Raw genomic sequence first — 22,021 nt, 5'->3', positions numbered from 1 at the left:
TAAAGCATATGTAAAGTATATCATTATAATTTGTATTGTAGTGTGTTATTCTATATTACAGTTAAAGTGAATATTTCAAATGTACTAAATTGCAACTTCAGAATCACAAATTTCTAATTACAAATATAGAAAATACTAGTCCTACTTAAAGTATAAAAACCCATTCAATTGCATTTCATGTAAATTAAAACTATAATACATTTTCATTTATTAGCAATTAACATTCAACTGAAAATGAAATGATTGATTACTCGTCTGAAATGATTACTTTCAGTAAATACTTGAATACAATAATTCAATATACATATAATATACAATATATCTTAACAAACTTAGCACACATAAGCACCACTCATATCTTCATTTTGAAATCTACTTTCAGCATGATGTGACAAGTTGGTCTGCTTTTGTCAGTGGGGTCAGCGGGGTATCTAACGCAACTTTTCACAGAGAGGAAGTATTAAATGTATTATAAAAGCCCTGCAGGCTTAGTGACAGTCAACAAAATAATTGTGTTTTAACAGTTACCAAACTATTAGAAACAACTGTTTTTTGTTGTTGCATGGGTAAAACCTGACAGTTAGACTGGTTGGGAAGAAACACTCATTCTCCAGCTTACTGTGCTTTGAACTCAATTTAATTAATGTAATCATTACATCATGGAAAGAAGCGTGTTTTACCCACAGTGCCATGCACAGGTCATGCATCCTGTTTTTCTGTATGTGTAGAATCTGGCTTTTCTGAATGTGCATGGATCACATGAGGATATACTTTCACATAACTGGGTTTAATTATGAGCTGTTACATTTTTGTACAAAAATAGCAATGCAACTTATACATTTCAGGCCATAATCAAAGCATTTAAATGCATTGAAAATCAGAGGGCACACAGACTAGAAAGTTAGAAAGTTTATGTGAATATGAGTAGCTTACAGAGCTTGAGCGTTGAGGCTTGGACGGCTCTCCTCGCTGTCCACAACAGCCTTCTGTGGTGTTAAAGAATAAAAATACCACTGAACTCAAATCCCTTTCAGAATTCTTGTATCCGGCATGTGTTTGATTTAACCACAGTGCAGGATATTCACTATAATATTTACATGTTTTTGGTTACTTTCTATGTCTCTTTCTTTGCCTTTCTTAGAAACGCTTGGAAGTTTTGACCACAGGCTGCATTGCACAGCATTCCCAGATCCTAGATTAAATCCCTGACAGATATATTGAAATCACTTCATAAAAATCATGTTATAAGAACATTTTCTGAAGTTCTGAATGAATAAAAATACATTATGTGAAAGTCACACAAGGATCTGTGCAGTATAATCCTGCGCTGTATTTGTCGTGACAATGTAATTGACGTTGTTTTGGTTGAAATGGCTTGTTGCCTGGAGATTGTGTCTCTAATGAATGATCAGATGTGATAAAGACTTTGCTCAGGGTCGCACTCTGTTAACAAACACTAAAAACTGACAAATAGTCTCCCAACTCTGGAACAAACAGTCTTTATAAGCAAACATGCTAAAAGCCATGCAAAGTCAAGAAAAAAAAAGTGAGATGAATAAGAATAAGGACATGTAAATGGGCCATGTTTATGGGTAAATTACAAAGCACACAAAAAAACAATAGAAGCCCAATAGAAACATCACAGAAATTCTAATGGTTTCCATTAAAATACCATTATAGACCATTAGCTTTTTCCAGTAAAACCATTACAAAATTCCTTTTTGTAGTGTGTTTTGGGCATCCCACCAATAGAATCCATCACATACCAGTAGACACCATTATAGTTTCCATTAAAACCAATACAATTCCCATTATAACCATTAAAACCATTACATTTTCTATTGTGTTTTGGGCAGGGTTCTATTGTTTTTTTCAGCAGGGCAATGAAGAAAGATTGCAAATATATTGCACTACACTAAAAAAAGATGGTTCTTTAAAGGTTCTTTACATGCAGTAATAGTTTTATTTAGAACCATAGCATCCTGAAGAACCCTTTTATGCTGAAATGTTTCTTTGGGTTAGAGTTTATTTATTCAAATCTGTAACTGTCAAATCACCTCATTACTGATTTTCTGGAGTTCAGTGATACAACTACACAGACTGTCAACACACTCTCAACAGGTAAATTATTTCATTCTTAAATTTAAATACAAATTTAACTTTGTAACTGGTTTCCAATCTTCTTATCTTTTTTTTTTGTTTGTTTTTGGTCACATATAAGTGTGTGCAGCTCTGCTGTGGAAACCTCTCTCCTCTTCTCCACTAAGTAAGTAAAAGAGACAATGAATTTATAATTCATATTGTTAGATTTGTTTTATTAATTAATTTTTTTTGAATGAATTATTACTTGGGCATATGTATAAATATACCCAGTCACAAAAAATATTAAAACTATCCCATGACTTTATATCATTTTTTTCTTTTAAGAAAATATACTGTCTATTTTTGCTTTTGGCCTTCGTAAACATAATTGTTTTTACATAAACACACTGTAACTCTAAACTCAATTGTGTATTTCAGATTTATCACATCCTACAACCTCATCATCTGCAGAGAAAAATCGCCACTTAATCACACCAAAATGATGGACTTAAAGGCATCATCTTGATTGGATTGTGATTGTTTCACTGAAACTTGGTCTTCATCACATCTATGTTTTGTTCTTATTTTGCATTTTACTTCCTTATTTATTTATTCATGTTCAATATCAAATGTCATTCATTAATGTATTCAGCTAATAACTGTTGTTAAGAGCACTGACAATTTTGCATGTCAATAAAAACATATTTAATTCACACAACATGCTGCCGTTGTGGTTATTGTTGTTTTAATGTAAAACCCTAACCAAGGCTACACTCTTAGATTTACATTTACATTTACATTTAGTCATTTAGCAGACGCTTTTATCCAAAGCGACTTACAATTGGGGAATACATCGAGCGATTAATCTTGAAGAGGCAATCAGACATACGAAGTGCTTGCAACACCAAGTCTCAGACATTGTTCAAATAAATACAAACTACCAAAGGAAGGAATAAGTAAAGATAATTTTTTTTTTTTTTTTTTTTTTTTTTTTTAAGTTTAGGATGAAGTCAAGTGCTGTCGAAAGAGATGAGTTTTCAGTTGTTGCTTGAAGATTGACAGGGATCCAGCATTCCGGATAGAGGTGGGAAGATCGTTCCACCAGCCAGGAATGGTGAATGAGAATGATCTAGAGAGTGATTTTGCGCCTCTCTGTGATGGTATCACGAGGCGTCGCTCACTAGCAGATCTCAGATTTCTGGAGGGGATGTAGTTTGTTAATAGAGAGTGCAAGTAAACGGGTGCTGAGCCAGTGGTTGTTCTATATGCAAGCATCAGTGTCTTGAACTTGATGCGAGCCGTGATTGGTAGCCAGTGCAGGGAGATAAAGAGAGGTGTAACATGGGCTCTTTTGGGCTCGTTGAAGACCAGTCGTGCCGCTGCATTCTGAATCATTTGTAGAGGTTTGACTGTATTAGACGGAAGTCCAGCCAGAAGAGCATTGCAATAGTCCAGCCTAGAAATGACAAGGGCCTGGACAAGAAGTTGTGCAGCATGCTCTGTCAGAAAGGGCCTGATCTTTCTGATGTTATATAGTGCAAACCTGCAAGATCGAGCAGTTTTTGTAATGTGGTCTTTGAAGGTCAGCTGATCATCAAAGATTACACCAAGATTTCTGACCGAAGTTGATGGGGTTATTGTTGATGAACCTAACTGGATCGTGAAGTCATGCTGTAGAGTCGGAGTGGCAGGGAGGACAAGAAGCTCAGTCTTTGCCAGGTTGAGCTGCAGGTGATGTTCTTTCATCCATGCCGAGATGTCCGCCAGGCAACCTGAGATCCTTGCAGTTACCGTTGGATCATCTGGTTGAAAAGAGAGGTAGAGCTGTGTGTCATCAGCGTAGCAATGGTATGAGAATCCATGTGCCTGTATGATGGGACCCAGTGATGTAGTGTATGTGGAGAAGAGGAGGGTCCAAGAACTGATCCCTGAGGAACTCCAGTGACCAGTGTATGTGCTTTGGATACCTCACCTCCCAGGCCACCCTGAAAGACCTACCAGTGAGATAGGATTCAAACCAGCGAAGTGGAATGCCAGAGATGCCCAGTGATGAGAGGGTGGACAGGAGTATCTGATGATTGACAGTGTCAAAAGCGGCAGATAGGTCCAGCAGAATGAGGACTGATGATTTGGAATGGGCTTTTGCAATTCGCAGGGCTTCAGTGACCGAGAGAAGCGCAGTCTCAGTTGAATGGCCCCTCCTGAAACCTGACTGTTTAGCATCCAGTTTGTCGTTCTGTGAAAGAAACAGTGAGACTTGGTTGAAGACAACTCGTTCAAGTGTTTTCGCTATGAACGGAAGGAGAGACAGGTCTGTAGTTTTCTATAAGAGAAGTGTTTAATGTAGGTTTTTGAGCAGTGGGGTTACCCGAGCCTGCTTGAACGCAATGGGAAGTTACCTGTGAGTAGGGATGTGTTGATGATGTGTGTGAGTGCAGGTAAGAGTGTGGGTGAGATTGCTTGGAGAAGGTGTGAGGGGATTGGGTCAAGAGGACATGTTGTAGGATGGTTGGAGAGGAGAAGCTTGGATACTTCAGCTTCAGTGAGTGGACAGAAAGAAAAGATGGGAGTTTTAGCAGTGGATGTGGTAGGGTGAGGGTCCTGTGTGCGTGGAGGTGAAAACTGACCACTGATTGATCTAGTTTTGTCTGTAAAGAAAGTGGCAAAGTCATCAGCTGTAATAGAGGTGGAGGGAGGAGGTGGAGGGGGACAGAGGAGGGAATTAAATGTTCTGAAGAGATTACGCATGTCTGGAGCGCTGTCGATCTTGTTGGAAATGTGAGGATTTGGCAGTGTGGACTTTAGCAGAGAAGGATGTGAGCATAGACTGGTACCTACTGAGGTCCGACAGATCGTTTGATTTGCGCCATTTTCTCTCTGCCGCTCTGAGTGTAGTCCGATGTTCACGAAGAACCTCGGATAACCAGGGGTTGGAAGGAGCAGCCCGTGCGGGCCTAGAGGAGAGAGGACAAATGTCGTCTAGACAAGAGGTTAAGGTAGAGCATAAAGTCTCAGTAGCTGCGTTTACATCCAGAGATGAGAAATGGGTGGGTGAAGGAAGAGAGGAGGATACCACAGAGGAAAGATGGGAAGGAGAAAGGGAGCGCAGGTTTCGTCTAAAAGTAACTGGTAGGGGTTGGTGGCACAGGAGAAGCAAAGTGTAATGTAAATGTAATGAAGAAATGGTCCGAAGTATGTAGCGGTTGTACCAGAATGTTATCTGCAGTAGATGCCTCATTACTGATTTTCTGGAGCTCAGCCATCCAACTACACAGACTGTCAGCACACTCTCAACAGGTAAATAATTTCTTTCTTAAAATGTCTATAAATTATAACTTTCAAATGCTAATTGGTTTTTCTATGTCTTTTCTCTTTTCAGTTTAAGAGAACATGTAAGTGTGACCAGCTCTATTCAGTTAAGGATACTCTCCTCTTCTTCACTAAGTAACAATGATATTAAATTTATGGTCCATTTTGTTAGATATTTTAGGGTTTATGCATAAACATACCCAGCTATCCTATGACTTTATATAATTTTTTCCTTTTAACATTGTGAAGTGCTCACATACTACTTTTGGCCTTCATAAACAATTGTTTTCACATAAACAAATGAAAGGAGACAAACTGTATATCTAAACTCAATTGTGCATTTCAGATGCTGTCACATCCTACAATCATCATCTGCAGAGAGAAACTGCCATTCAATCACACCAAAATACAGATAACGATTAACTTAGAGGCATCGTAGAGGATTGTGAAGATATTTCACTGGAGCTTGGTCTTCAATACACTATTTTATGTTCTATTTTGTTTTACTTACTAAGCATTTTTTTTTTTATGTTCAATGTTCATTGTCATTCATTAATGTATTCTGCTAATAACTGTTGTTAGAACACTGTCATTTTTGCTACAATTTCACATCATTTAAAAAAAAAATTAATAAAAGTACCTAATTGACACGTTGTTGTTGATGATTTTATGTAAAACTCTAGACACTTCAAGATATTATAAGACCAGGCAGTCAGAGGGTAAAAACAATATTAATAAATAAAATATACAAATAATACTAATATTAATGATACTAACATACTAATATTAATGAAAATCTATCATTAAAAAGGTTATTTATTACACCATTAAGGTCCTATAAAGCATTTTCAAAGCATGGTTCTATATGGAACCCTATAAAAAAGGTTCTATTTAGCACTGAAAAGGGTTCTGCTATTGTTACAAGTCGAAGAACCCTTTTCTGGTACTGTTCAGAACCATTTTTCTTAAGAGTGTAGCATATGATAGATTCAGAGCTTACAGCATGGAGTAAAGGCCACAAAATTTTAATTTTATTTTAATCGGGTTTAATTGAAACAGCCCTCCCAACACATTATTTAATTCATTTTATAACACAACCTCATAAAGGGACAGAACAGTGGTCAGATTGAGATCCAGTGGATATAAATAACAGGAGCATGAGCACAATACACACTCACATAAACACTGGTGTTGCTTAAAGAGAAACAATAGATGCTTTTATTTGCATGGCCTAATGTCATCTCTATATTTAAGCACCACAGGGTCTTATACCACTATACACACAGAGATAAAGTATCTGTTTCAGAACAATATTTACAAGGTTCTATTAACAAGTCAAGCAATGAACCCAGCCTGTGGGGACATTTCTTCAAAATGGTCATGTTGCTTCTTGATAAAAGATTAAAGCTCTATCGTGTTTGAAAATAAAGTCACCATCACTAATCCCTACCCTATACCTAACTGATAGTGCTAACAAAAGCTCTTTGATCGAGTGTTGTGATTTGTGTTTCACGGGACACATACCTGAGCACTCTATATTGCAAGTTCAGTGCTGTACCAGGTGAGCTTCCAAGCAAGTTTACTACATCAGAAAAGCCATGTGGAGCTAGTTATGTGATGCAAATGTCAAAATACATTAGTTTACAAATCACGCATTATGGTAAAAGTGTTTTGAGGTTCTAACATAGTATTGTCCAAGCAACCGTTTGAAAATAAAGTTTTATTTAATAATCTAATCAATAATGCATTTAAGATTTGTGTGAAAAGGAACAAATTAGTTGGTGTTTTACTGCCACTAGTGTTCATTCGGATGGAAACTGCAGTTAAATGCATGAATAGGTATGATTTTATACTTTTTTTCTTTTCTTTTTTTTTTTTTTACAAACATTTAGGTAGATTTTTCAAATAAACCTAGGTGGTTATTAATATTCTAGAAGACTTGATGAAACCTCAAGCTTGAGACCATTGTGTTGATATTAATATATTTGATATATTTTCTCTCCCTCTATCCTTATTCCTATACCTCACTGACCCCTGCAATATATAGGAGCGCTTGGGGCACAAACTAACTAACTGTTAGTTGTAACAAACGTGGTTTAAATATTTCCACACATGCTAGCATAACAAAATTTATGGTATTTACTAGTTGCCATATAAAAACTATATTGAGAAAAAGGCGTGGCTTGTTTCTGTGGGCTGTCCCAAGCATGGTTGCAGTGTGTTCATTGTCAAACTTCAAAATCAGATTATTTTTCATTCTTAAAAACACCATTATTTTATTTGAAAAAAATTATAATTTTATTTTATTGACAAAATATTTTAGTTTTTGTATGTAACATTTTAAGCATGTGCCCCACCTACGGGGCATGTTGTCACATTTCACTTCCATTTTTTTAGGTTAAATAAAGAAAAACGTATACATTGTAACAAAGCGACATATTTGTTCTAGACAAGTGTGAAATTACTGTGGATAAAAATAAATAAAAAATTATACTCTGAACCCCATGTGAATTAACAAACTGAGAAAGTCAAAAAGTGTTAGGTTGTGTCCTGCTCTCCCCTTCTAAAAATGCCCGTAGAAGCCTACAACTTTTAAAAAAGTCAGGAACACCATAATAGAAAAGCTGCTGTTTTTTCCTATATTAGTGGCATGCAGCTGCTTGTTAGCACCAAGTGACCTTGTATGACCTCGGTTCTGATGATACTAGAATACAAAGCAGATGGAATGCAACATATGAATCACTATATATTTCACTGTAACACTTTCATTGGTAATAACATTCAACATGACCTTAGTCTGGAGAAGGGACTCCATGTTTCCTTTGTAGACATCTGCATCATGAAAATTAAACTGATGTTGTTTGAGATGAGAGCAATATACACTAAATAGATTTCCTGAAATCAAATATTTCATATCTTATTAGGAATATATAAACATATTAATTTGCCACTTCACTACACACAAATGACCCATTTTGGGTGCCATTTTTAAAAAAAAATCATGGTGTCCCAATCTTTTAATTAAATGCTTTGCTTGAAAAGCGTTCTTGTGCTGCATTTCTGTAAAAAAATGATATCTATTGGCAGTCACATACTCGTATGTTTTAAGCACGCTTTAATTGTCAACTTCTGTGCCCATTGTAAATTTAGTATGGAACACTGTGTCTGATAGAATGAGAGCTATCCTAAAACATCGTGACGCCTGCAGAACAAACCCTGCATTCTCCTCAACCCCTCATGCTATTATTAGTAAGTATTGATGAAGCTTTCAGGCAGGGGGAAAGGATTACTTCACACAGTGTTTTTTTTTTTTTTTTTTTGTACAGAAGATTTATAGATGCTTCAAAGGACTTGTAAACACTGATAGATGCAGAACTCCATCACAGACAAGAAAATAAACTTGTCTTTGGCTTCCTGGCACTAATGACTTGAGGTGGTGCACTGCAGGGCGCTCTAAAATTAACCAGATGATCAGGAGGGAAGGGGAGGGGAGGGGAGCGGAGCCGAGGAAAAACGCCTCATCATCTCCCGAGACAGTGAGAAGACGCCCTAGTACATCAGTATCATCTCCTCCAGTCGTTTGGTCAGATTCCTTGAAAACAACACAGAGGCAGTTTTATGAAAGCAACCCATTGTCAAAATGGGAGATTTGGATCTGATATCTGGGCCAGGACTCTGTTAGTCACGCTTAACCAACTATAGAATATAATTAAATAAATATGTCAACAATTGACACACTTGTTGGCAAAAGTCAAACTACTATAATTCTGTGAGTGTATAATAGTAACAAAGAATGCTAATTTCTAGACATTTATACAACTTTTATGGAAGATTTCACATGGCTAACGTGCATTGTTTGGTTGAAGCTTACCTGTGATCAAACACAAAGCGGTCATGGAAAAATGTGGAAAATAGAAGCTAAAACAGCTGCAAGGTACATTAACCTTCTATTGGTGTTTATCACAGATTAAGTCAGATGTTAAAGAGCACGCCCTACTTTGAAAGCCCCAGGACAAAATGATCCCACGTTTATAAGTAACTACTGTATAAGCACATAGTCTTAGTGGCTGGTGGATAGAAATATTTAAAGCATATTGTTGTTTCACATTTTCATTGTTCTCACACCTACAGGCTATACAATATGCATGTGCAACTATATTTAAACACAAACAAAAAAAATTATTCAGACACCAGATATAATTTTTGATATTTTATTTACTAGTGGGTGCAGGACACTATAGTTCATAAATGTAAGTGACGATAGCAAAATAAAGTGAACTGTGACATATTATACCCAAGAATTCTTCATACAGTGGACTACCAGTAAAATTTGGGGAAAAACTTCAGACACTTTGACCTGACCATGTTTTGCTTAAGTGTTTTTCTTTAATTGCTAATGTGAATTTTTACCCCACAGACTGAACAAAATTAAGCATTGCTTGGTAATTGGTTGAACTAAATTGGTATTATATAATTGTGTACTTAAATTTAACAGCTGAATAATTTTTTGGTTAATTGTAATCCATATTAAAATTATCTGATATTATCAAGATTAATTTGTTCTGACACAGTTTAACTCTGAGTTCTTGTCATATTTTATTACCATTTTCTAAACTATAACGAATAAATTATGTGAGAAATGTTGAAGGTGTCTGAATACATTTTGGTTTGACTGTATATACAGTATATATATAGGAATATATTCCCAGTTTCAGCTCTCGTCTCTGTCAGTTCTACTGTTCTGCACTAGTGGATCTGGTCATGTTTTGGAAACTTTAGGAGAGATGATCATTAATGAATCAGATATATCAGACATTGCAACAGACGACAGACATCCCGTACCACCCCCTGGTGGACTTTATGGAACATTATTTTTATTTTATTAAAAATATATATATATATATATATATATATATAGAAAGATCAATAAAATATAATATAAATATTAAATAAAATTAAATATAAATTTTGTAAAATAAAATATTAGATAAAAGCTTAAACTTAAAAATAATTTGCTTTGGCAACTAAACTAAAACTAAAACTGAAAAATTTTTCTGAAAAATATTAAGACAAAAAAATACTTTTGCTTATGTAAACCCAATTGCTAATAGCCAAGCCAACCGAGTGTTCAGGTTATGCTTCTGTAATTTACCATAAAAGGCCTGTGTGTCATTTGTTTCCTGTGCATCTAGGAATACAAAAGCTTCAGTGTGAAGAAACTCAAGGGTCTGGTGATGGTTTAAAGGCATGCATCAACCCTCATCTCACACCATGTGCCAGATGGTGTCTTTTGGCTCTCCTGATAAATATTAATGGGATTTCTGGAGTTGGACAACAGGCAGTTGGTAGACTGGGTGCAATCTGAATGACAGACTGAAAAAAGAAAAAGATGAAAAATAATCTACTGCTTAGAAACATAATAGCTCACCTCTCATACATCTCAAAGAGTTGAGATATGATTCATTCATGCAGATGTGGTGAATCTCTGTTCAAAGCTAAGAACGGGAAGTTTGCCAGCCGAAATAGTGACCTTTCTAGCTCTGTTTGAAGTAACGCCCATAATTCTAAGCCAACTCCACTTGAGTCTCTCTTCAGTGCCAAAACCAGTGACTGTGAAGCGAGTGCAGACATGGCATGTCTGATAAATGGTTTAATGATAAAGCAACCCCTGCAGAGGTATACGAAACATACCAAGGTGTAGCTATGTTACCCTAAACCTGAAATAATCAGTTAAAATGATTTCTGACATCTGCTGTTCTTGCTTATCTCTTCTCTGATACTTAAAGCTGCAATTAGACCTCTCATTGCATTGTTTTTAAGAAACTAATAAATATTTTCCTAGATATGAAATTAGAACACCATGATAAATCAACTTTGATCATAAGACAAATATACAAACAATCTGAGAACACAATTATTTTCCATAAAATGGAAGCGTATAAGTTTCAAATATGGCTTCAAAAGTCTTATCATAAAAGTCCATGACTCATGCACTATTTTACATTCTTGTTTTTCACCATCTTTTTGGAGCTTTGTAGCTTACTTTCATTGTATGGAGAAAAGCAGTGTGAACTTTCTTCAAAACATCTCATTTGGTGCTTTACAGGTTAGAACAGTTTGAGTAACTGAATTTTGAAAGTAAGCAGCAGAAATTTCAGTTTTGAGTAAACAAAGTTCAAATAACCATCATCATACCTGCTAAAACACAAGGACTTTGCAATTTGAATCACAGGGACCATCAGCTTTGCTCATTACTTCATGTAACACGCCAACACTGTCTAGTCAAGACATTAGATGAAGTATTTGATTCTACACACAGTCCCTGCCTAAATTTATATAAAAAAGTCTATTTCTTTTACTATTTATGATGTTTACTAAGGGTCAAATCATGGAGCAGATGCTCTAATCTGAGTGTGGCATGTTTCCAAGCAGATTTTAAGGGTAGCAGATTAGCCAGGCTCCCTTGTCAAGGCGAATCCCAAATTCAGTTGGTGGCACAATGGAGGAAACCAGCCAACACGTTGGGGGACACCTCTCAGTAAGATGCTGACAAAAGCCGGGGCAAGGGGGAGGAGAGATGAAGAGGGGTGGGAAAGATCAGGGCAGCTGGAGGATTGGTGGCACACAGTAGATCTCATTGTGTCCAACCTGATTATCCTTCACGGGAGACAGCTAGTTGACATCAGTTAGTCTGCAGCCGAAGAAGTGGAGAGTTAGTCATGATGCTGCTTGGTGGAAGAGTTTATCTCTTATCATTCAAATAAAAGACACTTTCAAACTACAATGCTATCTGCCTGGACCTTTATCTCAAGGTAGACATGGTGGTCATCATTAGTAAAAACGTTCTATCTCTGTTGTCAATCTTCAAGAAGAAGGGTGAGTAGATTCATGAATTTATAGGTGATTATTCACCTTCAAACTGAAATATTTCTGCTGGTTCTCAAGGATTTTCTAGTTTTTATATATTGTCTCTCCTTGTGAATCTTGATTATTCTAGTTAATTTTTCTAGACTGGAGTACAGGTGTTAACAAATGTTGTAAAGGTATTGGCTACTCTCAGTTGTATTTATTAAAAGTTGATGGAAAGTTCTATGTGTACCTGTATATGTAACAGGTGGCTTCTCTTTGCATAAAATGTTGGCAACACTGAGGGACTTTAAGAATGTGCAATGAAATGCTTATAATGAAGTTTACAGACTCAATACCACACTGTAAAAAAAAAAAAAGTTGAGCCAACTTAAAATTTTAAGGCAATCAGCTTCAGCAGATTTTTGAGTTTATACAACAAAAATGTAAGAATCTCCCACAAAAATAAGTTGAGCAAACTCAAAAATCTGCTGAAGCTGGTTGCCTTAAAATTTTAAGTTGGCTCAACTTTTTTTTTTTTTTACAGTGTAATGTTTCCAAACAGATAGAGATAATTATTATTAGTGAAAAGAGAATAAGGTTTTAAGTCCATTACCTTGCTGTCTGTTTGCTGTTCATACCTGAGGTAACAATGGTCAGGAGCCACATTGAGTTCAATCCTTGGCATGCACACTTAATTTAATTTTACCAGTATACCTTTATACCAGGGTACATTGTTTGTAAATGTCCATTTTCATCTAGTACTCTTAAAATGAACCAAAGTAACGGAATGTTTCAGGTTAAATACAAGTTAAGCTTCATAAAAACTTGTCTCAATTTTAAAATCAAACCCATAAAATGTGTTGATTGAAATCCACTTAAAAATGGAAGTCTGTTATTGAATTGGTGAATATTCAACCCGATCTCACAGCAAATTCGTACATTTTTGACACGGTGGCTAATTTTTACGAATTTGTGAAAATTGTATGAAATTGTATAAATTGTATTTATGTGGTAGCAAATTCGTAGGAATTCGTACGAAGGACCACACCTAACCCCACCCCTAAACTTAACCATCACAGAAAACGTACAAGTGAAGTCTTACGGATTAGCCACCTCGTAAAATATGTATGAATTGGCCATGAGGTAGCATTGGAATATTTGCTGTATATTGGATTATAAAGTACGCTGTTAATGTTTTTACAAACCGAGTTGTATTTAACATGGAATAATCCTTTAACTTGAATAATTTGCAAAAAGGACTCATACAGTGCACTTGCCTGCAGTGTGTGTTTTGACTTTCTGTTGTACCACAATGCCTGTAGTCAGTGCCAGGACACCTGACACCCCCCATGAGGTGTACTATACAATAAGCTTAAAAGTTGATACTGAGTGAACAGTTAGAAATCTGCATAAATGGCTAAGAGGCTGAGGAGAAGATCCCTGTTAAGGGAAAGTCTCTATCCTAAAACACTCTCATTAACTCCATTTTGCAATGCCTTTTGGAAGCATCAAAACTGCTGTTATCTCATGGCCAGTAGTTTAAGGCACTCAGGAGGTACATAAGGAAGATGATAGGGGTACGAGTATGAGGCTTTTCACTGTTCCTTTGAGAGTGCCCCAGTCTAACGATAGGCCACCCTCAAGTGTCCCGTTTCTCCCTATTGTAAAGTTAACAGTGAGTCTCAGTGCAAGTCAGACACGAAGGCCACTAAGGTAATTCATAGTGCTTTGATGTTTGCAATGCTTGCATGTTTTACAAATAAATTTGCCAATAATAGATATTTGAAAATAAAATCCAGTTGATCAGATTCTCTAGAAAATCTGCTAACAGGAACAAGTGCTGTCTCATGACTGCTGAAATTTAGGTGCATTGCCCTTGTTTAGAGGATTTATATCAGTTCCTCATCTTGGTCTTGTTGGGTTATAAACAAATACTTGCCTGGGATAATTCAGGTGATTTCAGAATGAAACTGATTAAAGATTTAAAGAAAGACAAGACAAGTTCTTCCTGTGAATGCAGAGGCTCTTGTGCTGCCATATGTTAAACAGAGGCAAGCAAAGGGTAATCTGGTCTTTCAAGGAATTAAAGATCAGAAGAGATTACCTGGTCACAGCATGAGTATGAAGTCCATTACTATGTTGGAAATCTACAACCCGAATTCTGGCAATGTTGGGACGTTTTTTAAAATTTGAATAAAATGAAAACTAAAATAATTTCAAATCACATAACATAAATGTTTAAACTGAGAAATTTTACAATTTTATGCACAAAATGAGCTCATTTCAAATTTGATGCCTGCTACAGGTCTCAAAATAGTTGGGACGGGGGCATGTTTACCATTGTGTAGCATCTCCTCTTCTTTTCAAAACAGTTTGAAGACGTCTGGGCATCGAGGTTATGAGTTTCTGGAGTTTTGTTGTTGGAATTTGGCCTGATATAGGTTTCCAGCTGCTGAAGAGTTTGTGGTTGTCTTTGATGTATTTTTCGTTTAATGATGCACCAATATAGGTGAAAGATCTTGACTGCAGGCAGGCCAATTCAGCACCCGGACTCTTCTACTACGAAGCCATGTTGTTGTAATAGCTGCAGTATGTGGTTTTGCATTGTCCTCCTGAAATAGACGTCATCTGGAGGGGAGCATATGTTGCTCTAAAACCTTTATATACCTTTCAGCATTCATAGTGCCTTCCAAAACATGCAAGCTGCCCGTACAGTATACACCTCCATACCATCAGAGATGCTGGCTTTTGAACCGAACGCTAATAACACGCTGGAAGGTATCCCTCCTCTTTAGCCCAGAGGACACAGCGTCTAGTTGCTAGATGTTCTCCCAGCTGAATCTTTTTTGCTTTTTCAGCCCTTTGTTGCCCCCGTGCCAACTTTTTTGAGACCTGTAGCAGTCATCAAATTTGAAATGAGCTCATTTAGTGGATAAAAGTGTACAATTTCTCAGTTTAAACATTTATGTTATCTATGTTCTATTATGAATAAAATATTGGCTCACATGATTTGAAAGTCTTTTAGTTTTCATTTTATTCAAATTTAAAAAACGTCCCACCATTTCCAGAATTCGGGTTGTACGATTAACATGTGCCTCTAACATCCATCAAAATCTGACTAGAATTAGCTGCCAGCTTGAGCAGGTGTTGCTGTTGGCTAGAGAAAGAATGGGCATAGTTAGAGCACTTGACAGCCAGGTTTCTGAGCTCTCACTGCACCTCATTCACAAAACGGGTGTGTGGAAATCTTCACTCAGTCATATTTCAAATTTCTTACAGAAATGAATGAACGGGGTAATTTGTAAATGTTGACCTTTTGTGCCTTTAGCAAAGATGTCCTGCTTATGCATCACTATTTTGATTTGATTTGGAATAAACTTTTCTTAAACTCTCCTTGAAAACCGGCTGCGATTTGTCATTCCGCATGTTTGGGAGAATGACTAAATTTTTTTACAAGAATAACAATACCTTTCCCTTCCCTCTATTTTTAGCAGGCCAAAAGCAGAACGAGCCAAGAAAGCTGACTGTACACTACACGGCCTCCCAGTACTACCAGGAGAATGTGTTCATAGAGGGAAGCAGACCACAGTACCTGGAAGACCTGCATACTGAGGCCCAAGAGGGACTGAAGATACTACAACAGGAGGGTGAGCCTTATGCCCATCTTTTGTTACACAAAACACTGATCTATGACAACCTTAATGTACTGCTCATAGTCTGGCCTTCGAATGTACAACTGTGTTTTCTGATGCACCTCACTCAGTCTTTCTTCCATGCAGAGAACAAAAATGGAGTGGACTTTCAGGACGATCAGACTGTGGTAAGCCTCCAACGATTATATATCAATATCCATTGCGATTTCCACAAATATGGTATACTTTAGGAACCCATTCTGCTTTTTTAAAGCATTAAAACATTTTTTTTTCTTGGTATTTCATACTATAGATTAATCTAACATAACATTTGATTAGCATGAAAAGTTGTTCAGTTTAAACAAATCAAATATTTTGGCAGTTTTGACCTGTTCCATCTCCTAGGTCTGGTCTTGAACTTTCAACTTTATCTAACAAATAAAATCATTAAAACAAAGTCATCAAACTTTAATTACTTAAATTTTTAGGGCCTGGTTCCTACAAACCCCTTAGGATAAGCTTTAGTTAAGGGAGTTACCGCTAAGAGGTTTTTCTTTTCTCTTTTTGGCAACTTAATGCAAGCCCTGTCTTGTATCCTATTCATTCAATCACTTAACTCTTTCAAATGAAAACATATATGCATAAACTGAACCTTTATTGGATCACTTACAATTTACTGATGACCTCCAATTCCCCACAGCCAGAGGAAGATACAAGCTCAAAAGAAAGAGATGAATCACTTGAGACTGATAGCACTGCTGGACACTCCGTCATTTCAGTGTCAACTGTCTCAGCAGTCTCCTCACGTCCAGTGCTTACACGTCAAGGTATACAAAGCTGACTTACTAAGAAGGTCTACAAATAAACAATGCTTAGTGGCACATACTACCTCTTTCGTTTTTTTCCCTTTAAAGCTTTTTCAGGTTTAACAGTGCACTGATTTGCCACCATTATAATCTGCATTGTAGTGGGGCAATGCAAACACAAAGTCATACATTTGATTAAATAAAAAACGTGTTTGTTAGTTCACCAAATGTTTTTTAATTGTCATTAATTCACTCACCCTCATGTCGTTCCAAACCTGTAAGACCTTTGTTCATCTTCGGAACACAAATTAAGATATTTTTGATGAAATCCAAGAGCTTTCTGTAGTAAATACCAAGACCCAGAAAGGTAGCAAGGACATCGTTATGTGACATTAATTAATGACAGAAAATGAATTGCCTTTAATGTAGTGAAGCCATCACTCTTGAGTATAACTTGATATTGAATTTGTAATAACAAAACAAAACCTGAAGAAAACCTCATGATATTTTTTTCTTTGTATTCAATATCTGTATGTTGTACCACTCCCTTTAGGTTCCACATTTAAGCCCTTGAACCCAGTTAAACGACTGGACAAGACCAAGAGGAGAAGTAGAAGAACAACTATAATGGGCATACCACAGCAAGTCCAAAGAGAACTGGGCATGTAAAACTATGTTATTTTCAAATATTAAGGAAAAAACAGTTTTTTTGAGCATGACATACCTTAAAACGGCAATGACAAATATATGAGATTACACAAACTGTTCTGCCTAAAACAGAAAAATGACATTACTTTGTTTTATTTCTATTAAAGATATGGCAAGAGGAACTATACTGCAGCAGCGTCCAAATGGAGACCATGACAGTGAAGATGAGTTCTCTGGCAGAGTTGTCATCCCAACAATTGATGGAGAGCTTCCTTCAGTAAATCATGAAGGGGCTCGTGTGCACCTGCAGAACATTGAGGTTCTTCAGACATCAAGAGATGAGGAGTTTCTAATAAACCACATCCATTCTGTCTACCAAGATGAGTTGAACCGAAAGCTTGGGATAGGAGCATGCCCTACACAGAGGCCAAAGTCTCTTGCTGTGCCATGGATGACCACATCCTCTTTCCTGCATGAGCCTCAAGGTCCTGTTATGTCTATTTCACCACAGGCAACTTATTTATCTAAGATTATTCCAAACGCAATTCTGCCTGCTGCAATAGACATCATTGAAATTAATCATGATCACAGCCGGCGCAGTACAAGTACGGTTAGCAAGAGTAGTTTAGCATCAGCTAGTCCAGCTTCTTCACGATCTGGAGGTGGCACAAATCAAGATCCAACTACCGCTAGCCCCAACAGGAGCCATTCACAATCATCTGAGACGATTGTCTCCAACTCCTCCACAATCTCTTCAAAAGCAAAGTGTCTGCCAACATTTGTTGCTGACAGCACCAAAGAAGTTTCAGATTTAATCCCAAAGGACGAAAGTATTACAAGCTCAAGCAGTTGTAAAAGCTCTAACAGTAATGGTACAAATCACAGACTAGACCACAGAGAGATGGGTGAAGCAGGGGAAAAAGTCAGAAACAGCCATTCATTCTCTCGCAATCTCTCTGTAATGAAGACAAAATTGCCACCAGCACCACCTCAGAGAACCTATTCCCTGCACCATGAAAAACTTAAGCGGAGATCAAGGGAACTAGTAGACATAAAAAATATGGCCCCAGATGATGGGCAAACAGGTAGAGAACTTAGAAGTGCAAAAGACCATGAGTCCACCAATAATGAGAAGAGTTCAGTCCACTCTTCTCTGCTCAGCTCATCAAGAGAATGCAGCCCACTTAGTCCTCATCAAGCTTTTACTAGAAGTCATGTCAGATCAGGTAACTCATCCCCACAGAAAACTGGAGAAGAATCTGGTGAAAACAAATTTGATAGGACTTTGTCTCCTTCGAGTGGATACTCAAGCCAAAGTGGGACACCTACGCATTCCCCTAAAGAGGTCAGTCCCTCCTCACCTGGAAAGAGAAGAGTTAAGCCTTCAAAGCCTGAGAGAACATGTGTACGGACCTCGCCGGTGGTTTCAGTCTCTTCATCAATGACATCTCTATCTTCAGTCACATCAGACACGGCACATCATGACATTCAAACCAACACCACTCCATCAGAGCCTTTAAAGTGTTCCCCACCTGTTACAACAGTGAAAAACAAGGTGACACTGACACATCCAACTATTCCCCTTAGGGAACTGTTCAACATTCCCCCTCCACCCAAGGTAAAAGCCCCATCTCCCCCACCCCCTGATACCTGGATTCACAATAAACGCACAATTGAACTATTATGTGGCCCAGGTCCAAACCCCCATAGGTTACATCAGCTTCAAAAACAGCAAAAAGAGTCATTAATAGGTAAAAATCAAAACACAAATGCCATACAAATCACTGAACAAATGAACCCAAAGATACAGACAACAGAAGAAGTGAAGTCAGGTACCCAACTGGAGAACAAAGAAGCTATAAAAGAACAAAATGAGTCCATGTCATCACAACTGCATGAACAAATGATGACAGAACCCCCATATTTGAGGCATAATGAAAGTTCAACATTAAACAATGTGCTAAATGAACTTAAAAGTACAAAGATCCCTACAGAGGTCAACCAGAACGTTCATACACAAGATCAGAGAACTGTAGAGGATCAAAAGGAAAAAGGAAACCAAATACTCCCTACAACAACGGTACCAACTATCAAAGTTGATCAAAGTATGCTGTCACAACCAAACTGTGAAGTCAAAACAAGTCCTGAAATTGTGATCACAACATGCACCACAAGAAATGAAGAAACCAGTGAGGAGAACAAAGGAAACTGCATTGTTAAGGACCTTCTCAATCATAAACAATTGCAAACTCTCGGCATAGAAAAACCTGAGGTCAATGGCATTTCTCCTCCTCCTTCTCCACCTCCAGAACACCACCCTCCACCACCGCCTACTAAAAAGACGTCAGCCTTCTCAGGGTCTATACCACCATCTGATGAAGAGGAACAGAAGCAAGACACAGAGGAACAGGTGACTCTCCTGGAGTCTTCTTGGCCTCCACCACCGCCACCAATGGAAGAATCAACTGACTTGATGTTTGAGGAACAAGATGAACTTGACTTCCCCCCACCACCTCCCTCGTTCATCCATGAACCCCTTTCGGAGGTATCTGTCGACTGCCACGAAGAGTCCTGTGAACAGCAAGACAATATAGAATTGAGGTCATCTAACGCCTCAGATATGGCTAGCAGTCCAGACCAAGACTCCAAAATACAGACCATTCTGCCAACAAGAACTGTACAAAATGAAATGGAAGGCAGGCAAGATAAGCCTTGTAACAATGTCTCACACTTCTCTGTGGACGAAGGTGGCATGGAAACTGTAGCTCCTACAAAAATGTCCTCTCTTTTACCAGATGAACTTGTACAAGGGGAGGAAATGCCAACTTTGTCAGCACAAGATTCATCAGAGCAAACATCACTTGATACCCAAGCAGATTCCACTAACGTGCCACTTGCACCTCCACTGCCAGTGGAAGACCAATCCACTGTTAACTTCCGAAGGCAACTGAGCCTCATAAACAAAGACAGCCGGAGCAAAGACCTGCTTTGTCGTCACAAAAGCACACCTATTCCAAAGGAGGATGCCAACATTCCCCTCGTCACACCTTCCTTGCTTCAGATGGTTCGACTAAGATCTGTAAATGTAGGTGAAGATCAAGTTAATGATACCAAACCAAGCACTGAGGCCACAACAAATGAGGATCACGGTATTACTAGTCAAGCAACGCCACAAAAACCTATTCGCAAATCCTTGACCTTGAAGTCCAACTCACCTGCTAAGTCATCTCCTGCTCCAGCCACAGTTCCATCCATGCGTCTTCAAGAGGCCATACGTATGAAGACTGCTGCAATGTCCTCCAGTGGAGTACCTGCAATGCTCAATCTACGCTTTTCCTCAAATAGTAGTGCTAGTTCACCTGTGCCATCCCCTAAAACACCAGACGGCTGTGACTTACACAAGTCCCCTGCATCTACAGCCAGCTTTATCTTCTCAAAAAGCACAAAGAAAGTTGTCATTGAAACGTCTACTTCTCCTGAGGTACAAGCAAGCCTCAAACAAAGTCTTGCAGCTGAGATAATGCAGGTTTCTGACCAAGCCAAGACAATGGTTACAAATGGAACAAAAAAGCCAATTAAGGTGCCGCCACCTGTTGCTAAGAAACCAGTGCATGGAACAAATCATCCCAATAAGACAGAGAATGCAACACCAGATAAGACTGAGATCTTGACAAATAAACAATTAACGAGGGTTGAAGTTAATGGGCAAAGTGATCAAGTGCATCCTGCTGGTCAGCGAGCACAATCATTAGGAAACCAGAAGCAAGCAAGTAAAGAAGCATTCACTGGTTATTTTAGTTTGTGCATGAAATACAGACAGAACCATGCAAATGATCATTATAATTATATTTCTTTTTCAGGAAGTACAGAGACTGCATGTTGAAGAGTCAGGACACACGAGTTGAGTTTTGATTGGACTGTTAAGTCACAGTATGGGAAAACCAAGAGGACAAAGCAAGTGATGAAAGCCCAAGATAGATCTTGTTCAAGGATCCATGGATACCACAGCTGTCTTAAAAGCCTTAGCCTGGAGAAATGGCCTTCAAATGTATGCAAAAAGCTTTTCCCCAATCTGTTTTATACAATAGCTTTATTACAGCTTTTAAGTATTTTTCTAAATGAGTTTGTCTGCTCTGGGAAAAGTCACTTTTAGTTTATTGTGGACTTAAAATAGCTAATGACTGCAAGACTGAACTGACATCTAGTGGTCACTAGTGGTAGTAATCACTGCTTGGCGCAAAACAAGTCTAAACCTGTTATAACTGTTTTTTTTGACATATACAAATATGTCCAAGCACACAGATTGATTACTAGCTTTTAATGAAATTCTACTAACAGTTTTGAAAGTTTTAGTGCTACTGCAATCAACTTTCAGAATTTGCTTTCAGCAAATGTGTAATTATACATGTACAGAACCATGTTACCTTTATGAATTTTGCAGTATGCTGACTATAGCTGAACATATACACGTTTACGTATTTACTTTTCATTAGATTAAAGCACTTTGTAAGCTAAATGCTGCATTTCTTTTTAAACCAGCAAACAGGTAAGAGTATTGACTGATGGTCCTTCTAAAATTGATGTAAAAATATACATATACAAATACTTTAGTAGCTATTTACTTTAAGGGAGGAGTGAACAGAATTACTACACTGTTTTAAAAATAAATATGTATTAAAGATATTTATAGATTTA

At 37.6% G+C, this 22,021-nt stretch overlaps 1 protein-coding gene and 1 long non-coding RNA gene across 6 annotated transcripts in view; both read left to right on the top strand.

The window, feature by feature from the left end:
- kiaa1522 (KIAA1522 ortholog) overlaps positions 1-22,021 on the top strand; it is a 49,396-nt gene extending 27,375 nt beyond the window's left edge. For 2 of the 5 annotated variants that reach the window (XM_058753308.1, XM_058753312.1), the window contains 6 exons: positions 15,735-15,887; positions 16,020-16,060; positions 16,573-16,699; positions 17,232-17,339; positions 17,494-21,092; positions 21,187-22,021. In XM_058753308.1, the coding sequence (XP_058609291.1) occupies positions 15,735-15,887; positions 16,020-16,060; positions 16,573-16,699; positions 17,232-17,339; positions 17,494-21,092; positions 21,187-21,231 (4,073 nt within the window). In that variant the 3' untranslated portion in view covers positions 21,232-22,021. Of the gene's footprint in view, positions 1-15,731; positions 15,888-16,019; positions 16,061-16,572; positions 16,700-17,231; positions 17,340-17,493; positions 21,097-21,186 lie in introns of all 5 variants that reach the window. The other 3 variants (XM_058753307.1, XM_058753310.1, XM_058753309.1) reach the window with 2 other exon arrangements.
- On the top strand, positions 5,235-7,297 carry LOC131525552 (uncharacterized). Its single transcript, XR_009267246.1, has 3 exons — positions 5,235-5,379; positions 5,462-5,526; positions 5,738-7,297. It is a non-coding gene; the product is annotated as an uncharacterized LOC131525552 (long non-coding RNA).

This window comes from Onychostoma macrolepis, chromosome 19, assembly GCF_012432095.1.
Source record: "Onychostoma macrolepis isolate SWU-2019 chromosome 19, ASM1243209v1, whole genome shotgun sequence".
Taxonomy (NCBI): Eukaryota; Metazoa; Chordata; class Actinopteri; order Cypriniformes; family Cyprinidae; genus Onychostoma; species Onychostoma macrolepis.
The sequence above is the reverse complement of the archived record's forward strand: the minus strand, read 5'-3'. Positions and strand labels throughout refer to the sequence as shown.